Source organism: Rhinolophus sinicus, chromosome 1 (assembly GCF_057876585.1).
Source record: "Rhinolophus sinicus isolate RSI-liver-muscle chromosome 1, RSI-T2T, whole genome shotgun sequence".
Taxonomy (NCBI): domain Eukaryota; kingdom Metazoa; phylum Chordata; class Mammalia; order Chiroptera; family Rhinolophidae; genus Rhinolophus; species Rhinolophus sinicus.
In genome coordinates, this window is record NC_142501.1 from 3,398,254 (window position 1) to 3,423,432 (window position 25,179).

Sequence of the window (25,179 nt, forward strand, 5' to 3'; positions counted from 1 at the left end):
CGCCCCGGCGAACACTGTTCTCCAGAAGGACGGGCAGACTTGACAAGAGCCAGCCCAACCCCTAGGTGGCACCTGTGCTACTTCTGTTGAGTTCCTGAAGTCTGCTTGGTAAGGCCTGTGTCCCCTTCTCTAAATGCCACCATCTGAATATGACGAATAACATTTACATTCAAATCGGCCCCTTTCTGAAATGCTCCAGAGTTCTGGACCAGGATACACTTGGAGCTAGTAACCCCCCTGCAGCTCTGTGCCCACACCCACTGCCCAGGTGACCTGTGGGACGCATGCCCACCGTGCATCTTATCGGCAGCATTCATGGACGGCCCAGGTGATGCAAACACGCCGACATCAGGCCCTGGCCGCCAGTGCTGAGCTCAGACAACCTGCAGGCGATTCGGCCATTAATCTTTAAAGACCGTCTCAAGAGAACAAAGGCGGGGGGGGGTGTGAGTCCTGCCTTTGGCTGGAAAAGTCAGGCCCCCTCCAGTCAGGAGAGGAGGGATGTGTGTTTACTCTGCACATTTCCATTTGCGAGACAATTTACGATGAGACTGACAGTGTCATTTCATGCCAACACATCTACATTTCACATTTGAAAACGCGTCTTTAGGTCAATTTGATTTCTGTAAAGACTGTGTCTTTGGCCAAAGCTCAGCGTAGGTGTGATGATATCATATAATCTCGTTCCCAGAAAGACAATGAAATCAGTGAACACGACTGACTTCAGTCCCGCAATGAGCCAAGCACGTATTAGGCGCCTGCTGGATGACACGTGTCGGGGTCAAGGAGACAAAGGGCCGCGGTGAGCGGTGAGTAGATGGTCCCTTCCACCCCCACTGACACTGCGGGGCCGTGTGGCTGCTTTGGCCAGTGGGGTTTTGGGGACAAGGAGCACGACAAGTGCTGCGAGGTGGGTCCCTTACGGCCCCAGTGGTGGCCCTGGAATCAGTGCACCAGCAGCTCTGCCCTGAGCCCAGGGCCTGGGTCCAGCCCCGCCCCACGTCCCTGACCCACAGGCTCACAGCCAAGCCGCCCAGCTGACCCAGACACGAGTGCCACCTGGAGCCACGGAGTGCCCACCTCGTCAGGCGGCATTGCCGTGCTGCTCGCTTGCTCGCCGACTGGCACCTCATTTCATATGTAGACTGGCTGAGGCCCCAAGCTCGTGCGACCAGAACCACGTGTCACGCTCAGCTTCACTGCCCATGGCGGGAGGCGGAGGGGGGGGGTAGGGAAGGGGGGGGAGAGTGGGGAGCTTTCAGGAACGTGTGGTAGGGGCCTCTGCTGTCATCTTGGAAACCCCTGCCACTTCCTCATTACGTTTTATTTGTGAGACGACACCCCACCAGGGAGCCTCACCCCACAGCGCTGAAGATCAGGCCTGTTCTGGGGCGTCTCGGGGGCGTCCTTGGCTTGAAAGGTGGTCCCGCCCAGACCCAGCACCAGTGGCCAAATCCCCCAGCACTGGGGACATCAGGGTCCCCACTTCTCCTAGGACACCCAAGAATCTGAGGGATGAGCTCATGCCAGACACGAGCATGGAGCCAAGCTACGCGTTAGTTTCTGAATGAAATCACCTTATCTTGGCTTCCGGCTCTGTCACTCAAGAGCCACCAAACACTGGGAAAGTTAGTTACATGAACTTTCTGAATTCCCCCCCTTGTAAATGGGAGGGGGGCACAGTATCCACCTCAGAGCAGCGGTTGCCAACCTTGCGTGAGCATCAGACCCCTGGAGGGAGATGGGAGACCGGGCCGAGCAGGAGTTTCAGATTCAGGAGGTCTGGTTGGGGACGGAGCCTGCGTTTCTAACATGTCGCAGGACCCCACTCCGAGGACCACTGACTTAGAAGGACGTTGTGAAGAGTGAATGAGGTAACACCTGCAAAGTGGCCAAGAGGGCCAGCATGTGATGTGGAGTCTCCAAATACATGGAGTCAGCTTGTCTACTATTACATTATCACTTCATTAAAGTCCCCCCGCTGCCCAAAGCCAGCCAAGCAACCCATGCCAGCACCCCCACGCCGCCTCGTGACCTGTCAGCACCCCCACTCCTGTCTGGTGACCAGTGTCAGCACCCCCACTTCTCACCTCGCCGCTCTGGGTTCTGTGCTGACTTTCCAGAGCCTAGAATGTCACAGGCAAACTGTCCTCATTTCCCCCAAAGGCGTATCTTGAAACGCAACGTGACAGAAACTCCAGGGGAAGAGCAGGCAGCAGGGCTGGATCATGGGGGACCCCAAAACCAGGGAGCTCCCTTGATGGTCCCAAACTTGCAGGCCTGACATCCCCTCGAGCAGCTCAGGGGTCCCCTTGGTCCAGGTCCAGCGCCACGGGGCTCAGCAGGGGAGGCAGATCCCCCCGAGTCCTGGTCCCCGCCTGCACGAGGCAGTAGGTGGCTTCCGCCCGGCCGCGTCCTCCCGTCAGTGCCTGGGCTGGAAGACTGCTCTTTCATTCGGAAGTGTAGATACCACCAGACATTTTGATCATTTCTATTTTTGTTTCTACACTTCAATGTTGGCAGTCCTCTCCTGGGAGCTGGGGGAAAACACATTTTTCTCTACCATTTTTAATCTTCTTTTATTTTGTCAAACTTAGCTCCTCTTTGGGTGGGATTAGAACAGATTTGGACAGAGTCTGGGAAAACAAACTCTTCTAAAACAAGACAAAGATTGAGTCTGGCCAATTGGCTATTTTCAATCCTCAGCCAATGAATTAAAGGCAGGTGGGCGGCAGCGATCACCGTCCGCCCTCCCTCCAACGCGGGGCTTCGCGGGAGCCGCCAGAGCCAGAGTCCTGGGACCACACACTGGGCTTTTCTAGAACCACAGGTAAGCGTCTGATGGCTGGACGTGTGTGCCGCACGCCGGGTGCCACGCAGGGCAGTGCACACCCCGGGGGTGGCTGACAGATGGGCTCACGAGTCAGTACAAGGTGCTGCCAGGTCCCTCCTCTCGTCCCGCCCTTTTAGGAAACCCGTCCACGCCACGCGGGTCACCTACAGAGCCGCACCGCTGCCCCAGGCAGGCACCACAGGGAAAAGGAGATCTCAGCGCACATGCTCCCCCACCCCGCCCAGAGCTCAAGAGGGTGGGCAGTGTCCACAGCACTGAGGCGTCACCACTGGCCAACCCGTGCCTGACACAGGGCCGCTGACTGGTCACAGACTTTACAGCCGCACCCCTGGCTCAAGTCCCCATGACCCAGGACAGGTGTGCACAAAATGAGGAAGGAGCCACCCACAGCCCGCCTGGTATCACCTGGTGTCACCTGGTGTCACTTGGTGCCAGCTGGGGAGGCAGCCCTGAGGAGGGGGAGGCCAGAGGGAGCCCCGCCCACCAGCCCAGGGGTCACCTCCCGCCCTGGCAGCTGCACCTGAAGCCACGGCTCCTCCAGCCTGCCTACCTGGGCTGCCCCAGTGACGGACGGAGGTGCCCACCCAGTCCTCCGGTGCCCCCAGCACGGCCCAGCTTCCAGGACCCCAGGAACAGTGGTTCCTCTGGGTACAACCTGCCTTAGTCCCCCAGACCCTGGAGCTACCTGTCCCCAAACTAATGCATGACACCTCCATTCACTCACACTCTCACTCAGCAGACACTGAATGCGTCTGCCCTGCCAGATTTCCAGGTGGCACCCCGTTGACAAGGCAACTCTAACAGGGACGGCTGTGGGGACAGTGCTCTGAGCTCCTAGAGGTGCCAGGACAGCAGTCTGTGGGGCTGTCACAGCAGCAGGGATGCCCCCTTCCAACCCCGCAGACTCGGGGGACCTGCGGCCACACCTCCTCCCAGCCTGCTGCCCTCCCGCACGGCACCCTCGCGCTGTCGGCATCCCTGGGGCCCGCCTGGTCCCTGTCCTGCCTCAGTCTGGGTGTCGGCCCTGTCTCTCGGGGGCTCAGACGTCTGGAGAGCAGGGCCAGTCTTTGAACCCCCTGCTCTCCCAGCATCAATGCAGGACCTCAGATGCCCAGCCTGGCCCCCCAGGACTGAGAGACAGTGCTGGGGCTAAGGTGTTTGCAACCTGCAAACATTCATTAAGCACCTACTGTGTATGGGACAGCCTGTGGAGCGTCAGGGACACAAGACACAGGGTTGCTGCCTCTTGGGGACCTCATTCTGGTCACGGAGACAAGTAACATCTTATAATAAAAGATAGTGAGTCTTGAGAGGTCGGTGCACCCCCAGAGGCAGGGGTTTCTAAGACATTGGCACCAGCAGGACAGGAGGCGATCAGGGAAATTGTCTCCAAGAATTTTGAAACCAAGGGGTGTTGGGCAAAGTGGGGGCCTTGGCCCTGGTTAGGACGATGGGCTTCAGGAGCAGACTGGGCGAGGGTGGACAGAGGGAGAATGGCACGTTCTAAACACTCAAACCGTTTCCTTAGGATTTGAAAACTCAGTCGGAACCTAAACGTCAGGAGGAACTCTGCCCATGGGCATCATTTCTAGGGCTGTCTTTCCTGTGGACCGATATGTGGGGGGCTGGCCGGCCACTGCTCCCCAACAAAAGAGAAGGTCACTCTAGCGGCCAGCTTTTGTCTATGAAAAAGAAAGCCCCACGTCTCATTCATCTCCTCTGACCCTTTAGGAACTGGGGAGGGTCAGTGGGGGGTCAGGACTCCAGCACTGAGCCTGCCCCCTCCTGGGGGTCCCCTGGAGCTCTCTCAACCCAGATTTCAACATAAGCCCCCAAAGCACACCTGGGTCCAGGCCTCGCTCTGTCCAGGGTGCTGAAACCCTCACAGACTGTTTGTTTCCGGAAGTTTGACTGGTGGTTCTCCCAAGGCCGGGGGGGGGGGGGGGGGGGGGGGGGGGGGGCAAGACCCCCAGGCGCTCTCATCTGCAGAGAACGCAGGCAAGGGAGGAAGCAAATCTGCAAAGCTGTTGCTCACTGCTCACAGGTCGGGACTTTAAGAAAAGTGGGTAAAAAATGCAGCCACCTCAACGCAGCTGGCGCCACTTCCTGTAGCCCCCGGAGGAAGGTGGCCTGGTGCTAATGTCATTAACACTGTTTTCAGCCGCCTGTGCTACTGCTCATCCGAATAAAGCCCAAATTAGCACTCGGCGCAGAGCTCTGCATATTTCACTCAAATGCTGCCTCATCAGCTGTCACCTCTGCTGAAGATCTGATGGAGTCCCTGCCAAACCGGGGACCGGCTTTGGGGGTAGGCAGCGGCTGGAAAGGTCCCCCAAACACTGGGCCCACTTGCCTCCTGCCAGTCGTCCTTCCACAAAACGGGCAAAGAGTGAAGAGTGGAGGTCGCCCCCTAGGTCCATAGCCATGAGGTGGCCCGGGACCCCTGCCTGCCATTGGAGGACTTCTCACTAGTCAGCCAAGGCTGGGAGTTCTGGGGAACGCTGAGCACATGGAGACATTCTGGAAAGCCGCGGGACCCAGCAGGAGCTGTTCCTGGAGGAGACCCCCACCCCGGCCATGTGGGTGAGGCGCCACCTGTCTGGCCGAGGGGTCTGGTGTATAAGGCTCAGGAGCGGGTGGTCTCAGAACCGCCATGCCAGTCCTGCCAAGGACCCAGGCGCTGCAGTGCAGGCTGGGCTGACCACTCCACCACTGCCAGATTCCCAGTGGGATGGACCACCTGGAGTGGGGCCTCCCCTGCCTGCCAGAGCCCCTCAACTGTCAGGTCCCTGTGGGCTCTGAGACCAGCCAGGCGAGTTGCTGTTGGGGACAGAGTCCTGCCAGGCACTCGGCCCCCTTTCCTGGCAGCTCCTGCTGGAGTCCCGAGAGGGGGGACCTCAACCCCTCCAGGCGGCAATCTGCTCAGCCAGGACGCACCAACTGCAGGGGAGTGACCGCTAGGCCCAGACACCAGGCGTCTGGGACCCAAACAACCAGGTCAAGTGAATCCCCCTTTGCCCAGGCTGTGGGCACAGGCAGGCCTGGCAGGCAGGGTCTGGGCCCACACAGGGCCAGCTGCCCAGGAAGGCGAGAGCACAGGGCCGCCCCAGGGCAGGGCCTGACTTCCCGCAGCCACAGGGACAGCTCTGGGACGTCCCACAGGAGGGTGGCTGCTGCTCAGGGCCTGCCTGGCAGAGGCTATCCTCTCCTGGGTGACATTTCTCCAGAGTGGCTGGAAAGGTCATCTCCCTCCACTGGGGTTGGCTTCACAGTCGTGATTACATTTTATGATCCTTTCATGAAGGTTTTCTCTTTAAGTTCCACAAACATTATCGCAAAAAATGACCCAGGTGGGTCTCCCACCCGGGAGAGGGGGATTCTCTTGACCGATGGGTGTTAGGGAATGAGAGTGATGCCATTCCCGAGTCCTCACGTCCAGGAGACCTGAAGGAGAGGTTAAGAACAGGTGGACGTGAGCTGATTGCTCCCCAGAAGTGCTAGATGTGGGGGCCACCAGCCAGGACCCGGCTAAGGGAGGGGCTGTGGGAGGTGGACCCCCATGAGCCCCTGGCTGTGGGCTCCTAAGCACGGGACCCCACTGACCTGACGGGGCTCAGTCTGAGCAGTGGGCATAGACGCAGCCCCCCACTGGCCTTCCAGGCAGGGATGTGTGGCCGGAGTGGGGGAGATCCCACTTACAGAGGTCCGGGACGTGCTGTCCACGCAGTGCTTCTGGGGAACCCAGCCAGCGGGGCTCAGGGTGGAGCGGGGTGGCGCTGGGGATTCCCCAGCCTCCTGAAGGTTGCGTGGCCGAGTGCACCTGCCTCCCCGGGACCCCCACCTGGGCTCTCACAGCCACAGGACATGGGCAGAGCACTGCCCTCCTTCCACACACACACGGCGGACTCACCGGGACCTCAGGCTGAACATGAGGTGTCACACATGGGCGAGTGCCCTCTCCTGGGGACAAAGGGAGCGGGAAGGGTATGTCCCCCCATCTGTGCAAGGCGGAGGGTCACCGTCTATGATCCTCAAGGTCCGTTTCCCCAGCGTGGCTGTCCTAGAAGTGAGTCATGGCTGGCCAATGCCGACCGCTCTTCTGTCCTGGCCGAGAGTCACTACAGACCTAGCTGGGACCACCGCTGGCACAGGGGCTGGAGCAGCAGACCTCTGGTCAGCTCAGGGGCCTCCCTCACCCATGTGTGGGACCCACCATCGCGCAAGTCAGCTGTTTGAATACAGCGGAGGGGGCCTCCCAGCTAAGGCACCCCTCCCCCGTGGGAAGTGTTTGCAGAAAACACCTCCCAACCAGCAAGAGAGGGCGGTGCTGGACAAGGAAACTCAGGCACAGAGGTCACCCTGTCTTTTCCGGGTTGGACTGTGTCCCCTACAAGAGAAGTCGATGGCCGAACCTTACAAGCCTCAGGTTCCAAATCTCCTTATTGGGAAACAGGGTGTTTGCAGACGTGATTGGTGAAGACAGGCCACACTGGAGGCAGGTGGGGCCTGGTGCAGTGTGACCGGGGTCCTCCCGGGAAGAGGAGAAGGGACAGGCAGACACAGAACTCCCTGTGAAGACAGAGGGAGAGGCTGGAGTGACGCAGCCACAGGCCCAAACCCAAGGAGGGCAGCAGCCTCGAGCCCGCAGACGGAGCCACCCTGCCTCTCAGGCTTCCGGCCTCCTTACTGCGAGGCAATCAATTGTTGTTTAAGCCACCCATTGTCACAGCAGTCCCAGGACACCAACACAATGCCCAAGGGCACACCGCTTGAAATCAGTGGCCCTGGGCAGGACGCCAGGCGACCTGAGCAAGCAGGCCTGTGTGGGGGCCACACTGCAGCCTGCAGGATACAGCGTCTCCTGGGGACGTGCGAGTCAGCGTGCCATGCCCAGGCGCACAGAGCAGCCCCTGGGACCCAGAGCCTGCGGGCTGCACACCCTGCCGCCCACCGGCTTGGAGCAGAGTTTGCACCGCGAAGGGCTTTGAGCCAACACCCAAGACAAGGAGTGGCTCTCTGCTGGGGGTGGGGGAGCTGAGCCCCAGCACAGACCACCTGAGGGGACTGCCTGGGTGGGGCCATGGCCACCGTGGTGCAGGCAGGTGAATGTCACCACTGGCCAAGGGGTCTACCTGAGACTTCACAGCTAGGCCAGAGCACAGACTGTCCTGGGACCGAACGTGAGCTGCCCTCACTGAGAGATGCAGCCTCCTAGGTCCCGACGCTGCGTCTTTGGGCCACAAAAACCCAAACACCCGGGGTCTCCGCCCACACCCAGGAGGCCCGGGATGGTGGGGGATGGGGGGAGAGGCTCGGACATGCTGGGGCTGGACTGTTCGTCCCACCTCTTCCTGGCCAAGTCTCCTTGGACACGTCCCTCAGCCCGGATCCCGCTGTCCAAGGTTCTTGCAAGGACCGGAGCTGCAGGTCCCTGCATAAAGCGCCCGCCAGCCCGGCACTACCTGGCTGGCTTTTCACAAATGCCTGCTTTTATTCTTGGTGATGAAAAATGGTCCCACAGGCCCACGCAGAGCAAACCAGTGGCATGGAATGCACACATCTTCCTCTAAACACCGGAAGCTGAAATCTAGGCCGCCTGTGTCACGGCACGCCAGTGACGACATTCTGAATGACATCATTTTGTAAAGAAGGAGTCACTGGTGGGTTAGGAAATTATTTCAGGGCAGTACGTCGAGGGGGAACAGGAAGAAAGGCGTCAGGCCTTGGAGAAGGAGGAACAGGGCACATCGGAGGCAGCACAACGCGGGAGCGCCAGGCGCCCTCACATTTCTGGCTGCAGGTGCAACGGCTCGGTTTTGCCTGAGCTGCAGGAGACCCTGGGGGTCATGGTGCAAATGCCCGTTTGACGTGGGGGAGCCCAGGAACAAGGGGCTGGGCACCCTGCTCACTTCCTCAGGGGGTGAGATCTCGGCTCCAGGTGACCCAGGAAAACTGGCCTCTGAAGGGACTCGTGCACCAGGCAGCACCCACCTCCCTCAGCCCCTCCTGCCGTCCACAGGCTTCCCACTGCCATGTCAGCCCGCCCAGGCAGCCACGCTACAGCAGCTGGCCGTCCCCAGGGCAGTCCCAGTGGCTTCTGGCCGCCAGCACCACCCGCTTCCCACCTGTAGTCCCAAGTTCGAGAACGGGAGTGTGCCCACTGGGCCAGGTGGGGTAAGCCTCAGCCCCCCGCCTGGAGGAGCGGGTCCCCATCTGTGCTCACTGCTCGGAGGGGAGGCACAGCCCTCAGAGCAGCTGCAGGCTCCCCGGGAGGTGAGGGAGCCACCCAGGAGGGTGGGGGCGGCCGCAGCCCACCTGGCTCTGACCTGATGCTCGTCCCCGGGCTGGGAGCCAATGACAATTTGCCGTTTAAGCTGGTTTGGACTGAGCTCTCTGTCACCTGCACCCAGGAGCATCTCAGAAGCATCCTGGGGCTCAGCTCCAATGCGTGTCACAGACCGAGGACATGGGTGGGATAGACGGCGTGGGTGCACAGGGCTCCCTGCTCTCCACGCCCGAGCACCCCATCCTTTGCCCAGACTCTTCTGTCTGCTCCCCACTGGCCTCCCAGTTCCACTCCTCAGCCCCACCCACAATCTCCCAGCAGCCGGCGTGAGCATTTACGGCCTAAATCTAATCCTGTGTTCTTTCTGCTTTCTTCTGCCCTCCAGAACCTTCTGTCACACAGGGAAGCAAGCCAAACCCCTCTCCAGCTCGCACCACCCAGGACTGCCTGCCTGCAACCACCCAGCTGCAGGGCCACAGGCCAGTCTTGGGCTTCCTGCTGATTTGGGGCTTCGCAGCGTCCCATGGAAGGCCACTTCTGGCTTGTCCCCCAGCACTCGGCTAAAATGCCACCTCCTGGGAGCAACACTCAGTGGCCCCTGAGCCTCCGGCCACAACCAGGCTCCCCTGTTGCAATCCTTTGAGGGGACCGTCTAGCCACCAGATGTGTCTGCTGCGTACCTAGCCACTTGCTTGTCACCTCTGTCTTCCGTGGGGCAGCAGCTCCCTGTAAGGCCCTTGGCAGGCTCTGGAGTGCTGGTCCCGATGGGTTCAGAGGGTCTCTGGCACCGACGGAGCTGTAGGGAGCCTCTGCCAATCTCATGACAGCACAAGATGGTGACACCGGGCACAGAGAGTGCTGGGTGACACACGGCAGCACCGAGCACAGAATGGTGGCCTGTGTCCCCACAGGGTCCCTTCTTCACTGCTCCTCCTACTCAGTGGCTCCCCAAGTGCTGCTGTGCCCACGTCAACCAGAAGCCGGGGCTGCGAGAAGGAAAGCTGCAGTGACAAACGGCACCACCCTGTCTTCCAGAAAAGTAACTCTGTCTTCCAGAAAAGTCAACGTAATAGTTCTTCGTTTCAGACCAGGTGCCAAAAGGGAAATCAAACAGCTTTTCTCGATGGGAAGCTGTTACAGCCACCTCGGAGCCGGCCACCCCACCCGGGCCCGTCCCCAGGGCCTGGGCCACACACCGTCTGCACAAGAGCCCATGTCCTCTCGAGATGCCTTCCTTGCCTCTGATTATCTGGCAAATAAACCAATTTGGGGGCCGCCCAGGATCTCCCTGGCCGCCTCTCCAGGGCCCTGGCTGAGTGGGCCATGACTTCGTTTCCATATAGCAGGCCTCCTCTGTGACATGGAGAAATGTCATTATTTACCAAGAAAGCAAGGTCTGAAATGGCAATTACTCAGCAGGTCACCAGAAGGCCCCCAGGTACTTCTCTCAGCAGACGTCAGCCGGGCCTGACTGGAACTGACTGACGCGGCCATGCTTCTGGCCCGGTCAGTTAGCAAAGTGTGCGTCCCCTCGATATGTATTTATTCGTGCTTGAACGCATGTATCTTCTGCACACTGCGTGAGACATTCACTCTTAAAGAGAGGCACGGAAGGGGAGGGGCCAGCACACGTTCTCTCTATGGGCCCCAGTGGCTCCGGGTGCCCCCAGGTTACACTGCATGGCTTGCTGTGCACCCGTCCACCGGCCCACGATGGTGCAGGGCGCACAGTGGGCGGAGACCCCTTCCCTGCCCAGTGGATGTCAGGATGGGCCAGGGGACTTCCTTTAGCTGGTGGACTGTTAGTGGGTGTGACCCAAGCAGGAGCCCCACCTGAGCCCGTGTGGTTGAGTTTGGCCTCCTGTGGGCCTGCCATGCACCGTGAGAAAGTCCTGCTGGGCAGTCGCTAGTGAGAACACGTGGACACACGTGAAGGAGACCCGAACCCAACCAGCAGCCTGGAGCCGAGCTGCCGGCCAAATAAGGACGTGTGTCAGGCAGCACTGGGGCAGCAGTGGCTGGAGGTGACACTGACCTAGGCCATTGGTCAGTCCTGGCAGCTGACCCAGGAGCTCCACCCTCCATGACACTCCATGAAGGATTCTGCGTTTCAAAGGGCTCAGGTGAGGGAAGTTTCAGCAGCTAGTGTCTAACTATTCCAAACCACACAGAGCCGGGAAACTGCACACGGATGGGGGCACAGAGCACAGCCAGCCTAAGGGCAGGAGCCGGGCTGGCCCATCAGCCCTTCGCTGAGGGTGACTGTCCACCGCCTGCCCAGCCTTGACCCCATGTCCCCCCAAGCCAGGAGTTGGCAAACGTTCTCTGTAAAGTGCCAGGTGGTAAACACACATCCCGGCCAACCTGTCTCCGTCCATCACACACTTTCTTTTTTGTTGCTATAACCCTTTAAGGATGTAAAATGTATTCTCAGCTTCCTGCAAATACAAAAGCAGCCACTAGCAGGAGGTGCCATGCGTTGGTGACAATGACGTCTGTGGGCTGCGTGGAAACCACTGGCATCCACGGAGACGCCCTGTGCCATCCTCGCTCCCTGTGCCAGGTGCGCCCAGCACGTCTGCCGCGTGGGCCTTGCCCGCTGTGCCCAGGATGCACGGAATGACCCATCGGGGAGGGAAGGTCACCGTGTCCGCCACCCGTCACCCTGACCACCCGCCCCACACCCCCTGGGTCTGTGCACGCTCCTCTGACCCTTCCAGCCAGCTGGCAGCGTGCTCAGCTCTGGGACACGACACCGACAGGACGACAGGCTACAGTCTGGGCCCAGTCCAGGCCGATGGCTCCCTGGGGGGAGGGGGAGCTGGGGACAGGTCACCCCGCTGCAATGCTTTTCCCTGAACAAGAAGGACACCATTAACCCCTAGTTTACGCCCATGAGGAGCTGCCCTTGTCTGGTTCTCACGAGAACCCTGTGACCCCACCTTGATGTGAGCCACTGAGGTTCAGAGGCCACCTGGCCCGGGGCCAGGACCTGAGCCCCACGGTACCTCCTGGCACACACGTGGACTGCCCCGGGCTTTGGCACGGCCATCCCAGTACAAGAGCCACAGTCATGACAAGTGGATGGACGTTGGGGGGTCACCACCCATGGCTCCCCACAGCCAGCCCCACTGTTCCCCCCACGCCGTTCCCTCCTAGACACATGCCGAGGGAAATGCACCAAGGAGACTGAGCAGGAAGCAGGGTCCTCAGGTCTTGGGGAGCAGCCACCACCCCAGCCCCGCCGAGTGTGTCACACACAGCACCACCTGTACCGTCCATCCTGCCAGCACCCGGCCTCTGGCTCATGTCAGCAGGGGCCTCCCGGTTCCTGCCCGGCCAGAAGCACCTGTGCGTCTAACTTGGCGTTTCTCCTAAGCACTTGAGCCTGCGCACGTCCCAATCCTCCCGTGGGGAATGGGCGCTGCCAGTCCCAGGTGGAGCCAGGCCCGCGGCCGTTCCCCTCCCCAACCCCACCCGCGCTTCAAACCTGGAAGGCGTCGTCCGGCCTGTGAGTCCTCCCTCCAGCGCGGACCGCTGACTTTACGTGGTCCACACTGTCCCCGACATCAGACAATGCTGCCACGTCCCTGCGTGTACCCCGCGTGCACCTGTCACTGTGCAAACCAAGGCTGCCTCTCCGGAGCAGACGCCCGGCCGGAAGCCAGGCACGTGGCTGACATGGAAACCCCGGGTCCCAGCCCCTCGGGCGGAAACCCCGGGTCCCAGCCCCTCGGGCAGAAACCCCGGGTCCCAGCCCCTCGGGCGGACCCCAAATGTCAATGCTGACAAGCAGGTCGCTGCCCTTCTTCTCCATCATCTCATGTTTGGCCAAACCAGCCCTGCCATGACTTCCCGGCAACTCATCACATCGGCCTCACGGCCCCACACAGGGCTGTGAGCGCAGGGGACCGCGGCTCCCTGGGCTGGTCCTCTGCACACAGAGCTCGTCGGCGAACAGAGGAAACCCACCTGTGTCCTGGCTCCAGGAAGGGAAAACCCTCAGCAGACGGTTCCCGCTCACCGAGCCCCGGCTGCCAGGGTGGGGCACGTGTCCAGTCCCTGCTGGTCAACCGAAATGTGTGCGTGTGTGCATTGTGTGTACTCACGTGTGTGTGCATGTTTGTACATGTGCATGTGTTGTGTGCACGTGTGTGTTTGTACATGCACACACATATGTGCCGGGGTGTGGGGTGCGTGGAGAAACAGTCCTGCGCTCACATATGCACAGTCAGCTCTGCCAAGTTTCAGGAGAAGCCACTGGAAGCTGAAAAACACTGCTGGTTCTGAGTCAGCTTCACGGTGTGGATTCCAGAGCACAGGGCACCTGTGGAGCGTGTGTGTGTGCGTGTGTGTGCGCCCACGGGGGCCCTGCTGTGTGTTGCAGGGCTGAGCACACACACATCTGTATGTGCTCACACTGCCTTTTGCACGTGTGTATCAATACACATCTGCAATGTACACACAGCCATGCAGTGGTCAAATCATATATTTCACCTCAACACAAAGGTTGCTTCGTTCTCTTCCGTCCTCCTTTTGTGTATTTATGAATTATAAATGTGTCTTCCACGCACAAACACATACGCATCTTACATTACATGGAGTGTGTGCATGTGTGTAGATCACATGCTTTCATGAGTCACGCACACATAAGCCTATAGAAACGCTCCATGTTCTCAGGAGACACACACACACACACACGCATATAGATCAGAACCAGAACGTCCCCAGGGGGAGGAAGGCTCTGTCCCCCACACCCTGAAACCTGCTGCCTGTCCTGTCCAGGCCAAGCACTGAGGGGGTAGGAGCCCCACACCCAACATCCAAGGCACGGGGGTGGGGGAGGGGACACATTCCCGGAATGCTCTTGGAAACAGGAGGGACCCGCCTGGCACTGCCTCAGGCTGGGGTGACAGAGCTGGCCGAAGGCCGACAAAGTGACGAGCGAAACTGGGAAGGAAACCAGAGATGAGAGGAACTCAGGCACCCGCCCTGAGGCCACGGCTCCATCTTGGGGGGCTACCAGGGAATCCACCAGCCAGCACCCCGACTTGCCCTCTCCTTGCTCTCTGTGGCCAAGAGCCTCGCCACTGCGCCCCTGTCCCAGCGGTCACCTCACCCCATCTCCCTCTGCCACCCACTCCCTCAAAACTGGTCCCAGTGATGTACCCCAGAATCGCGTCCCCCTGGGGGCTGCTGCCCCTCCCCTCTGAACTATTGAAGACCAGCCTTTCTCCTGGCAGACCTGACCCCAGCAGTCACCAGTCCAGGGCCCCCCACCCCCCGGCGGTCAGCACACAGTTCACTTCTCCTCCGACCTCCCATGCCTGGGGCAGGCTCCCCACCTAATGCACGAAGCAGGAGGCATGTGTGGCCTGGGCTTGACCCCGGGTACGGGCTCTGACCACAGCCCCCCCTCACCTAGCCGTCCATGCCCACTCCCTGTCCACCCGCCCCCCAGCTCCCTGCCCGCTGCCCGGCACTCAGGGGCTCTCCTGTCTGCCCCACACACTCCCATCAGCCCTAAAGCAGACCAGGCCGCGTCACCTCCATGGAGCCCTCAGAAGACCCCGGGAGGAAGGCCTGGCCCTGCCTCACCGGTCTGTCCCCGCCCCGCCTGTGTGTCTCCCTCTGCCAGGGACGTGGCAGCTGGAGGGAAGGACTGTGGCTGTCCCCTGTGCCAGCCTCTCCATGTCCTCATCAGCTGCCACCCCAGGTGCCCTGGCTCTGAGGCCTCCTTGGTAAAGCTCGGGGCGCGGACCCCCACGCCACAAACCACACATCCATCCTCGTACCTCTAGTCTCGTCCCTCCACCAGATAACTGACCACAGCTGTGTCATGCCACACGCTGCTTTGGCCAAATGTCCTCAGATTTGTAGACACTGGGTTTTCTGCCCAGAAAGAAAGCACAGGTGGGAAAAGGGGAAATAAATACAAGGTACAAGGGAAAGTGAAAAATGCCCTTCTCTTGGCAACAGCACACCGTGAAATTTCATTTTGGCCGCGACCGAGACGCCCAGAGGGCGGACTCACGCTGGACAGGATTCCAGGCTCCAGTCCTTCTCCAGACCCCTCCTCCGACAGACAGCTCCCGAGGGACCACCGGGGACCAGGCGCAGCAGCCCCTTCCTGGCATTTTGGACCCTGCCAGGACCCACGGCTTCAGCAGAGCACGTCCGTGCACCTGGGGGCGTGAGGGGCAGACTGAGCAGACAGTCTCGCACCTGCCCTGCAGCCATTGGCGGGCACATCGCCTTGCCTTCTCCAGGCACAGGACACACCATTCTGGGGGTGGGGACAGCCAGGAGAGGGCTGTGCCCCTCGCCCACATGGGGGCCCCTCAGGGGAGACCCGCCTCTCTGCTCCTTGTACCCTCATCACCCAGGACCCCCCCTCAGGGACACCCCGTTAACCGCACACCCCAGGTTGGGGCCAGCTCAGCCCCTCTTCAGACGTGCTAGGGGACCCCTGCTTGCCGACGGGGCGGAACCCCAACTGGTGTTTGCTCTGCTAGCAACTCCCTCACCCTGGGACAGAGTGTGGGACCGTGGCCTGGGCCCAGCATCTTGGGTGTCTTCAGCTGTGCCGACTCACCCTCCTGCCTGTGCCTTCTCCAAGCTCTCACACCTGTCCCTGGATGCAGGGCCCTGTGTGGGGCTGGGCCTCAGGGTGACTGTGGAAGCAGGAACACGGGCAGAGCGGCACGTGCCTCTGCCGGCCTGGCCCTTCCCTCCATCGCTACCCGCCTTTCCGCAGCCTCTTCCTCCTGGGTTTTGCTCTCTCTGTACCCAACACACTCGCATGGCGCCTGCCCAGGGCCGCCTCTCCTGGGACTCCCTCCACCAAGACGCCCACTGGAGGGGTGGGCCTGGGCAGCTTTGGCCCAGGTGCAACCCGAGTCCACAGGGGAGATGGGAGCCATTGCGGTGGGCCCACGCAGACCCTCCCGCCTGGACACCTCCCTCCCGCCTGGACTCCCTCCCTCCCGCCTGGACACCCTCCCTCCCGCCTGGACACCTCCCTCCCGCCTGGACACCTCCCTCCCGCCTGGACTCCCTCCCTCCCGCCTGGACGCCCTCCCTCCCGCCTGGACGCCCTCCCTCCCGCCTGGACGCCCTCCCTCCCGCCTGGACTCCCTCCCTCCCGCCTGGACACCCTCCCTCCCGCCTGGACACCTCCCTCCCGCCTGGACGCCCTCCCTCCCGCCTGGACGCCCTCCCTCCCGCCTGGACGCCCTCCCTCCCGCCTGGACTCCCTCCCTCCCGCCTGGACACCCTCCCTCCCGCCTGGACACCTCCCTCCCGCCTGGACTCCCTCCCTCCCGCCTGGACGCCCTCCCTCCCGCCTGGACGCCCTCCCTCCCGCCTGGACGCCCTCCCTCCCGCCTGGACGCCCTCCCTCCCGCCTGGACTCCCTCCCTCCCGCCTGGACTCCCTCCCTCCCGCCTGGACACCCTCCCTCCCGCCTGGACTCCCTCCCTCCCGCCTGGACGCCCTCCCTCCCGCCTGGACGCCCTCCCTCCCGCCTGGACGCCCTCCCTCCCGCCTGGACGCCCTCCCTCCCGCCTGGACGCCCTCCCTCCCGCCTGGACTCCCTCCCTCCCGCCTGGACACCCTCCCTCCCGCCTGGACTCCCTCCCTCCCGCCTGGACTCCCTCCCTCCCGCCTGGACGCCCTCCCTCCCGCCTGGACGCCCTCCCTCCCGCCTGGACGCCCTCCCTCCCGCCTGGACGCCCTCCCTCCCGCCTGGACGCCCTCCCTCCCGCCTGGACGCCCTCCCTCCCGCCTGGACGCCCTCCCTCCCGCCTGGACGCCCTCCCTCCCGCCTGGACTCCCTCCCTCCCGCCTGGACGCCCTCCCTCCCGCCTGGACTCCCTCCCTCCCGCCTGGACACCTCCCTCCCGCCTGGACTCCCTCACAGCCTCTGACTCTTCTCCCTGCCTTCACACAGGCCTGAGACATGAGAGCCAGAGCAAGGTCTTGCAAACTGAAAATGGTTTAACTGGTGTCTTTCCTGTTATGACCCCTCAGAGGCTTGTACTGCTCTGCACAGAGGCCTGGGTCCCTGCAGAAGCACGGTGAGGTCTGTCTCCTGCTCAGAGTCCTGCGTGTTTCCTGCAGCTGCCTGTGTGGAGCCTGTCTCCACTCCTGTGTGCCTGTTGGTCAGGTGGGGTCACTCTGCCATCTGATCTCCCCTTCTTCCCCCAGGACTGAGACCCCCCTTTCCCTCTGAGCATGACCTCCCTCCACTGCCCCCATCGCCCACCCTGCCGCCCTCCCTATTATCTGGGGTCAGCAACGTCTCCTAGGAGGCCGGGCTGAGAGCTGGTCCCACCGTGAGAGGGAGAAAGCCAGCTGTCCCTCCCTTAGAGAGACGCAGGAAGTGCCAGCTGCCCTGTAGACAGCAGTCCCGACCCTGCAGGAGCCCACCATGCTTGGCGGTCTGCACGGCCAGTTCTGAGGATGAAGAGCGATCCTTTGTCCGCACACCCGCCCTGGAACGTCCCTTCACATCAGTGGCAGCCGCCTCTCCAACAGCTGGCCTGGAGCCTACAAGCTTGAAGGCCAGGCTGAGAGCCCCTGGCCAGGATAGGGGTGCAGGGGGAGCAGCCGGGGACAGGGTGGGGCCTGGGGGAGGAGGGCGCCACAGAGCCCAGGCTGAGTCAGAGCTGCAGACCTGAGCAGCTTCCTCCACACTCACCCTCACATGTATGCACACACATGTGCACTCACACGTGCACACACGTATACACATGTGTCTGCACACACACATGCACACTCGCTGTCACGCATGCACAGACATTCACACCCATATACCTGCACACATGTGCACGTGAGCACACACACTGGACGTCAGCTTCCCCGTGTCCCCTGTCTGGCTGGGCCCTGGCGCCCAGGAAGTGCTTGTTGACCTGACACAATGCCGCAGGGGACCCCCAAGCTGGGCCTTCAGAGCTTCTGTGAAAATAAGAGTCACGCACATGAGGGAGAAAGCTGCTTTGCCCTTGGGGGCCTCCTAACAGTGTCCCCCACGGAGACAAGGCAGTGGCTTCACCTGCGAGCCCGAGCCCGGGAGGAAGGATGTGCTGCCTGAGGCTGAGACAGCAGCTCCCCCCCACCCCCGGCACACATGGCGGCCTCCTTGGCTCTCGGGGTGGCGGGTGGCCAGCTGTGGGGAGCCCACGTCTCTCTGGGAAGCCCTGGGGGGGGTGGCCCTGCATCGTGCCCTGAGAAGGCTTCCACCAGCAGCCAAACCCAAATGCACCGGGGGACGCGGAGGGGGGAGGACACCTCCTACAAGGCCCTGGGGAGGGAGGGTCCCATGAGATGTGGGGAGGGCCCTGTCCCCGGGCCGGCCAGGACTGCACTGCACCCGAAGTGGCCAAGGTAGAGACGTCTGATGAGGCTCGGGGACCCGGTCCCCTTCTGGAGCACTTGTGTCCCTAACTGTGGTACAATGGTCCACGTTTCCTTCTCACTCTGAAAAAAGAACTCCTGAAAGGCACAGACGTGGAACGCCATCCTCGATCTGCCGCGTAGCCCCGACGGCCTTCCTGGCTCCAGGCCCGGCCAGCTGAGGTCACTGGAGGGGCCCTGGGGGCTGTTGCTCATCTCAGGGTGTCCCTGGCAGGGCCTGCTGGGGGACATGGGCCACCACCTGTACCCCCACCCTCCCCCACAGGCACAGCTTCCTGAGCTGCTTTCCGGAAGGTTCCAGACTCCTGTCCCAGCGTGATCCATTCACAGGCAGAAGCGAGGCAGAGCCTGCGGGCTGCTCAGAGCCACTCAGCCCACTTCTGCCTGAAGCACGTTTCTGGGCCAGCGCACAGCCCTCCCCTGCTCTGGGCCTGCCCGGGCCTCTGGGCGTCTTGTCACCAGGGCTGGGTTTCTTCCTGAGACAAGGCTCTCGTGAGCTAAAGTGACAGGACAGAGCGGGGAGCTTTCTGTCGTGAAGCCTAACTCTGAGACGGCCGCGTCCTTGCCGGTTTTCTCAGGAAGAAGTGACATCTGGGTGCCGAGGCACGGTGACAGCTCAGCAGGTGGGGCTCCCAGCCCTGAGGCCACAGCTCCTGCAGCATTCATTCATTCACTCATTCATTCACTCATTCATTCATTCATTCATTCATTCATGCACCCTCTGACGCAGACACACATCTGTCTTCACATAAAACTCAGGCTCTGCTCATCCATTCTTGGACATGTTCACACTGCCTTGCGTCCTAAGTGTCAAGAGGACAGGGTTCTGCTGGGCCCCCAAACACGGCGACTTTCCAGCAGCCACAGACCTCCCACTTCCTGCCCCAAGTGCCACCCAGGGCTGGATGGGCCCTGAAATGGGGAGCAGGTAGGAGGCCGGCAGGGACCTGAGGGGGGTGCTGGGGCCAGAATGCCACCTCGTAGCCTCTCATGTCTCATTTCTCCAAACGCACACACCTGACCTTCCTAACACGAAAAATAAGTTATGATGGACCTTCACAATGAGAGAGATAACACTTAAAGGCACAGAAACCACTTTTAAAAATCACAAGGAGAACCCAACACCCGCCCTTCTGGAGCAAATGCATTGGCTGATGTCACTGTTAATTTCTTCCTAATGACACATTCAAGAAACAAAGCAAAACAAAAGAACCATCCAGTCAGCATTTAGGACAACATATTTTGACAGCATATTTTTAAACTAGTTCCCGTCTCCGAATGGAAGTGCCGTCTTGCAATCCTTTTAAGCCTGCTCACTGTACACTAACGTGATTATCTCATTCTTCTCATGACAAAAACTCCCAGATACATAATGGCACCATGATCAACATGTGAATGCATCATGGGACATTGTCTCTTCCTGCAAGGACCAGGAAGGAGGTAACACTGAGAGCTGTCCCCAGGAGCTCTGGGAACAGCGGGTGGTCAGCTGGGCAGTCAGCTGGGCAGTCAGCTGGGCAAAGCTGGCACACACAGAGGTAACAGGAGCCAGTGGCTCTCAGACGCCAGGCCTGCCCCTCCCAGAACTGGAGCCGAGACTCCAGACTCAGGGGCCTTGGCTGTGGGCTGGGTGGCAGTTTGAGGAAGGCTTGGCCACTGCACCTGTTCCCACACTGCCCGTCAGCTGTGGAGTCAGCTGTCCAGGGGCAATGAGGGCCCTGTGGCAGGGAGGTCACCTCGGCTCCTGGCAAGGGTGCCAGGGAGGGGGTCAGGGCAGCGTGGGGTCTGGGCTCTGCCCCGCAGCGCGTGAGCTGCACGGAAGCTCCTGAGCAAGGGACCTGCAGGTCTAAGGTCATGGCAGCCTGGGGTGGGGGTGGCAGCGCCCGGCGCAGGGAGACCGTTGGGACAATGGTATACCCATGCAAGACGTGTGCCAGCCTTCTCGTGCCCCAAGCCTGCCGTCCGTGAGGTGCAGAGCCAGTGCCCAGGCAGGGGCCCTGGGCCCTGGAACCTGCCTTTGGCTGAGCACGGTACAGCGTGGTGTACGCATGCCTCTATCCCAACCAGGTCAAGTGCCCAGAGGGCAGGAAGCACATCCCACCCATCCCCGAATCCCACAGTAGCCCCCACGGGGCACAGGGCGACCTGAGCATCTGGGCAAGAACTCACTGTGTGAGGGGCCCAGGAAGCAAGCTTGCCAAGGGAGCCCAAGGAGTCACGGTGCCCCGGTGTTGGACAGACACGGGGGTGACAGAGAAGAAGCCCCAGGCGGGGGGCAGCACAGGTTCACACCGATCCCTAGCACAGGGGCCTGCGGGACCGCCCGTGTCACTGTGCCCATGAGTCACTCACTTGCACACACTTCTCAGGCAGCTGCTGAGCGCCAGGCAGGGCTCCAGGTGTTGGGACCCCCAGTGAACAAAACCGCATAACGGAATGACCGACCGTCCCTCTGAAGCTGGCAGTGTCGGCAGGTAGACGATCAGAAAGAAAAACAACCCCTGTCTGTAGTGCAGGGTCTACAAACCAGCGGCTGCAGCCAAATATGGCCACGCGTGTCCTGCCCTTGTTAAGTGAAGTTTTGTCCAACGCAGCTGTCCACGTTTCCTGAGGGAGCTGTAACATCGTCCCACAGGTGGGGAAGCGCAGACAATGGACGCTGACCCCTCCCAGGTCTGGAGGCCAGGGATCGAGGTGTCAGCAGGTCGGCACCCCCAGTCCCTGAGGACAGTGTGCTCAGGCCTCTGTCCCAGACTCAGGGGGGTTGGCAGAGACCTCGGTGTTACCTGGCCCTTCTCTGCCTTCATGACCCCGTGGTGTTCTCCCGGGGGGCATGAGGGGCCCCACATGGTGTTGTTATAAGGACCCCAGTCTTACTGGACCAGCCCCCTCCCCATTACGACCTCATCTTCACTAATGACGTCTTCACTAATGACATCTGCGGTGACCTGTTTCCAAATGAGGGTCTGGGGTCAGGACTCAGCAGAGAAGCTTCGGGGGGACACCGCTCAGCCTGATGACAGCCTCGCCCACATGCTCAGGGGCCGTGGCTGGTTTTGAGCTACAGGCAGACGGCAGTGGCTGCAGCAGACACCACGGGGCCCTCAAAGCTCCTATTTTCTGGTCTTTACAGGAAGAGTGTGCAGCTCCTGACTCAGGACGGAAGCAGGGGATGGTTCTGTGGGAGAGAGGCAGCGGCCAGGGTAAGAGAGGGCGTCAGAAAGCAGCTCCACGGTGTGGCCATCAGGGGCTTAGGCAAGAGGCCACATGGGAGGACACTGGGCAGAGGGGCCGGCGGGTGCAGGGCCCCGAGGCTGGAGGGGGCAGGCACGGGGACAGTCAGGAGAGGAGCAGCGGAGCTGGGAGCAAGGGGCAGACGCAGGTCTCGGAGGTGCTCGGCCCTCGACCCCCAGGAGCCGCCGGCTCCTGTCCTGTCCTGACAACCCAGACCAGGGCTCCTGGGGGAGGGTGCAAGGCAGGAGTTCTGCTGCTGCTCGGGCACGAGGAACGTGCTCCAGGAATGTGGGTGAATGTTTCAAGGGACAACGTGTTGACAAGGGAAAGCCTGGGGTCACAGGGGACAAGGTCAACTTTGAGTCTCCAGCTTGTGTGTTGTTTCTTTGGGAACAATGATCTCACCTGGCCCCGGCTGCTCCCTTCCCAGGCAGACTCCGCAGTATTCACGTTTGAAGGACGCTGCGACTTAAATGTGGGACACGGCACCAGCCCTGGGCGCCATGCCTCTCACCCTCTCACCCCTTCACTGAGAGGGCTGTGCACCTTTCTGCTCGAGGTTGTGTCACATTACGGCAAAATACGATCCCGAAACAGATGAAGGCTAATGGTCAGGCAGACCCTGCACACAAATGCCCACAGCAGCTTCATTTGTCATGGCCCCAAACTAGAAGCAGCCGCAAGTCCTAGGAGGGGTGAATGGATGAAAACTGTGGGCCCCCACTTGCCACGGAACAGTGCCAAGCAACAAGAAAACACGGAGTGTGGTCCACGCAACCACATAGTGAACCTCAAGCGCTTTACGTGAAGTAAAAAAGTCAGTCTCATGGACCGCATGAGGTGGATTCCGCTCACAGAACATTCTGGAAAAGGCAAAACTACAGGAACGGTGAGCAGGTCAGGGGTTGCCAGCGGCTGGGGGGGCGCACCAGGGAGTTCTCCGGGGTGTGGCGAGTGCCTCTCTTACAGCGGCATTTAAAAGAGCCTATACAGGCATCAAACCACACAGAACTGGTCGCCACAAAAGGGAATTTCATTGTGGGTAAATATTTTTACATCATTAAAAATGATCCTGACCCTCCAGATTGATTTTACATCAACAGAGGGTCATAAGCTGCTGTTTGAGAAACGCTGGGCTTGGCTGATGCCAAGAGGGAGCTTGAGGGAGAGGGATTTGGGGGGGGGAGCGGGGACTTCAAGGGTCTTCCTCATCGGAGGTGCCATGCTGCCTGCAGGGGAAGGTGGTCACCATGATGAGAGACAGAGAGAGAGAGAGGGAGACAGAGAGAGAGACGGGGGGGGAGGGAGAGAGCAGAGCGCTTACCTACGGGAAGGCTGACGCCCTGAGGCCCCCAGTGGCCGCTGAGGGGACCCTGTGTCCACACCCAGCCTGGCCTTATGCCCACCTTGGCCAGCCTGCTTTCTGCTGCTGGGGCAGGCTTCCCAATAATGTCTCCTGATGACTGCAGGCTGCCCAGAAATGGGGGTGGTGGCCAGATGCTGGCTCTTTCCTGGGCCCCTGGGCCCCTCCTTGTCCAGGCTTTCAACCTCAGCTAAGGCTGGGCACCAAGTGGCAGTGAGCAAAGTCACGGGTGGCCAGCCTGGCACACGAGGGCCGAGCCAAGGCACAGGGGGAGGTTCCTGAAGTGCAGGCCTCAGAGGCAGAGCAAGGAGCCAGGAGTGGGAGGCAGAGCCTCTGGGGACAAGGGGGGCATTCAGACAGGGCACTGTCCCTGCCCACACCACCAAGGGCAGGGAAATAACCAATTCGTCCCCATGTCCCAGCCCAATACCAGGAGCCAGCCACATGGGAGGGTCCGCTAGAGTTTGCTGACTCCATGGCTGGTCCAGGTCTGCCCCATGGGGTCCCCTGGACAGGCTGGGCATGGACTGGCATGGAGCCCCTGCCCCCCCAAATGCAGTTGTCCAACTACAGAGGACAAGTGGGTCCCAGACCAGCCAACAGGCACAGGGTGTGGCCCAGCTAAGGCCCCCTGTCCTGGCCCTGCCCGCAGCACAGCCTCTGAGAGCCATGAGGCCGCGGCCACCTCCTGGATACACTGCTGCCCAGGACAACTGTCCCTCCAGGACCTGTGTCGGGTCCAGGGTCAACCAGGCCCTGGGAAGTTCAGAGGACGAGACAGAGACCGCGAGCCGGAACCCTGTTCTCTGGGTGAACTGTGGCCGAGGGGCGGAAGCTGACCCCAGGCTGCCTGGTCCAGTCCCTGGCCGCCTTCTTCTAAGACCTGCCCGCTCCTGGTCTCCTACTGGGAGGAACTGACACACAACACCGACTGGCACAGCTCCTGGTTCCCCAAGGGAGCTTCATCGCCCATTGCTCGGGCCCAGGACAGGCTGGACACGAGGCGGGTCCAGCAGATCCACGGCTGCTTGGAGCCGCGAGGACACTCCCTGCCTCACCAGGCCCCTCCCGGGTCTCACTGCTCAAAGCCCTTCCTTGGGCTGACTGGCTGATGACTCCTGAACTCCACCAGCCCACCCACATTGAGGGGACACAGAACCCACGCTGGACGTCTATGCAGGACCAATATGACTGCCAGGACGCCCTCCTGCTCTTTGCACGTCTCAGCGTCTCACTTTTGCTGGGACTTAAAAGGAAGGAGTGACAGTCCCAGGCAGACGAAGACTCTGGGTTGAGCCTGGGAAAGCTCCCCTCGCCCGGCGTGGCTGGGACTCGAGCCCCACCAGGTCCACACTCACCCTGTAAGCATTTCAGCAAATGCAGAATGAGCGTGGGGTTGCACCAGCCACAGCCCGGGCTGTCGGGCGCCGATGGCCGCATGAGGGGAACAGAATCCAAGGCGACGTAGGGGTGGAGCCAGCTCACAGTGGTGTGGAGAGGAAGGCTGCCCGCAGGTGTGGACCTGCCCCGGGGTGAGGACTCTGTGTGTCCACTGCCCAGCGTGTGGCAGGGCGAGCGGGACGGGACCGGATGGCCCAGGAGCCTGGACAGGAGGCACTGGGCTGGCTGGCAGAGGCTGAGTCGTGGACTCATCAGGGGGGGTCAGAACATCAGTGCAGAGTGACTGCTTGTGGCAGCCCCGTCCCAGGCCTGCCTGGCTGAGAGGGAAGCAGACGTCTGCTGGGGGTCCCAGAGGTGGCTGCCATTGCTCATCCCCCTATTTCTTGTCTAGACAGAGACAGAGGTTCCCTGTGGCTGAGAGGGCACCAGCTCACCAAACGGGGCAGTGGACATGGAAGGTGGGCATCCTGGGTGACACCAGCCCGCCCTGTGCCAGCTCTGGCTGCCCACTTCCCAGCCTCTTCGTGGGAAAAGAATAAACTGTTGACACCAGAGTCACTCAGCTGGCCCCTTCCTCGCAGATAACGCCATTCCCAAGGAACACACAACAACAGGGGTGTGACA

At 61.2% G+C, this 25,179-nt stretch overlaps 1 protein-coding gene across 3 annotated transcripts in view; it reads right to left on the reverse strand.

Annotated features, from left to right (window-relative positions):
- TAFA5 (TAFA chemokine like family member 5) overlaps window positions 1-25,179 on the reverse strand; it is a 171,375-nt gene that overhangs the window by 123,728 nt on the left and 22,468 nt on the right. Inside the window, exon 1 of one of the 3 annotated variants that reach the window (XM_088795781.1) lies at window positions 15,175-15,292. The exons of the other annotated variants lie outside the window; for them this stretch is intronic. Within the exon in view, the coding sequence (XP_088651907.1) occupies window positions 15,175-15,277 (103 nt within the window). The 5' untranslated portion in view covers window positions 15,278-15,292. Of the gene's footprint in view, window positions 1-15,174; window positions 15,293-25,179 lie in introns of those variants that run through there. 3 annotated transcript variants of the gene reach the window in all.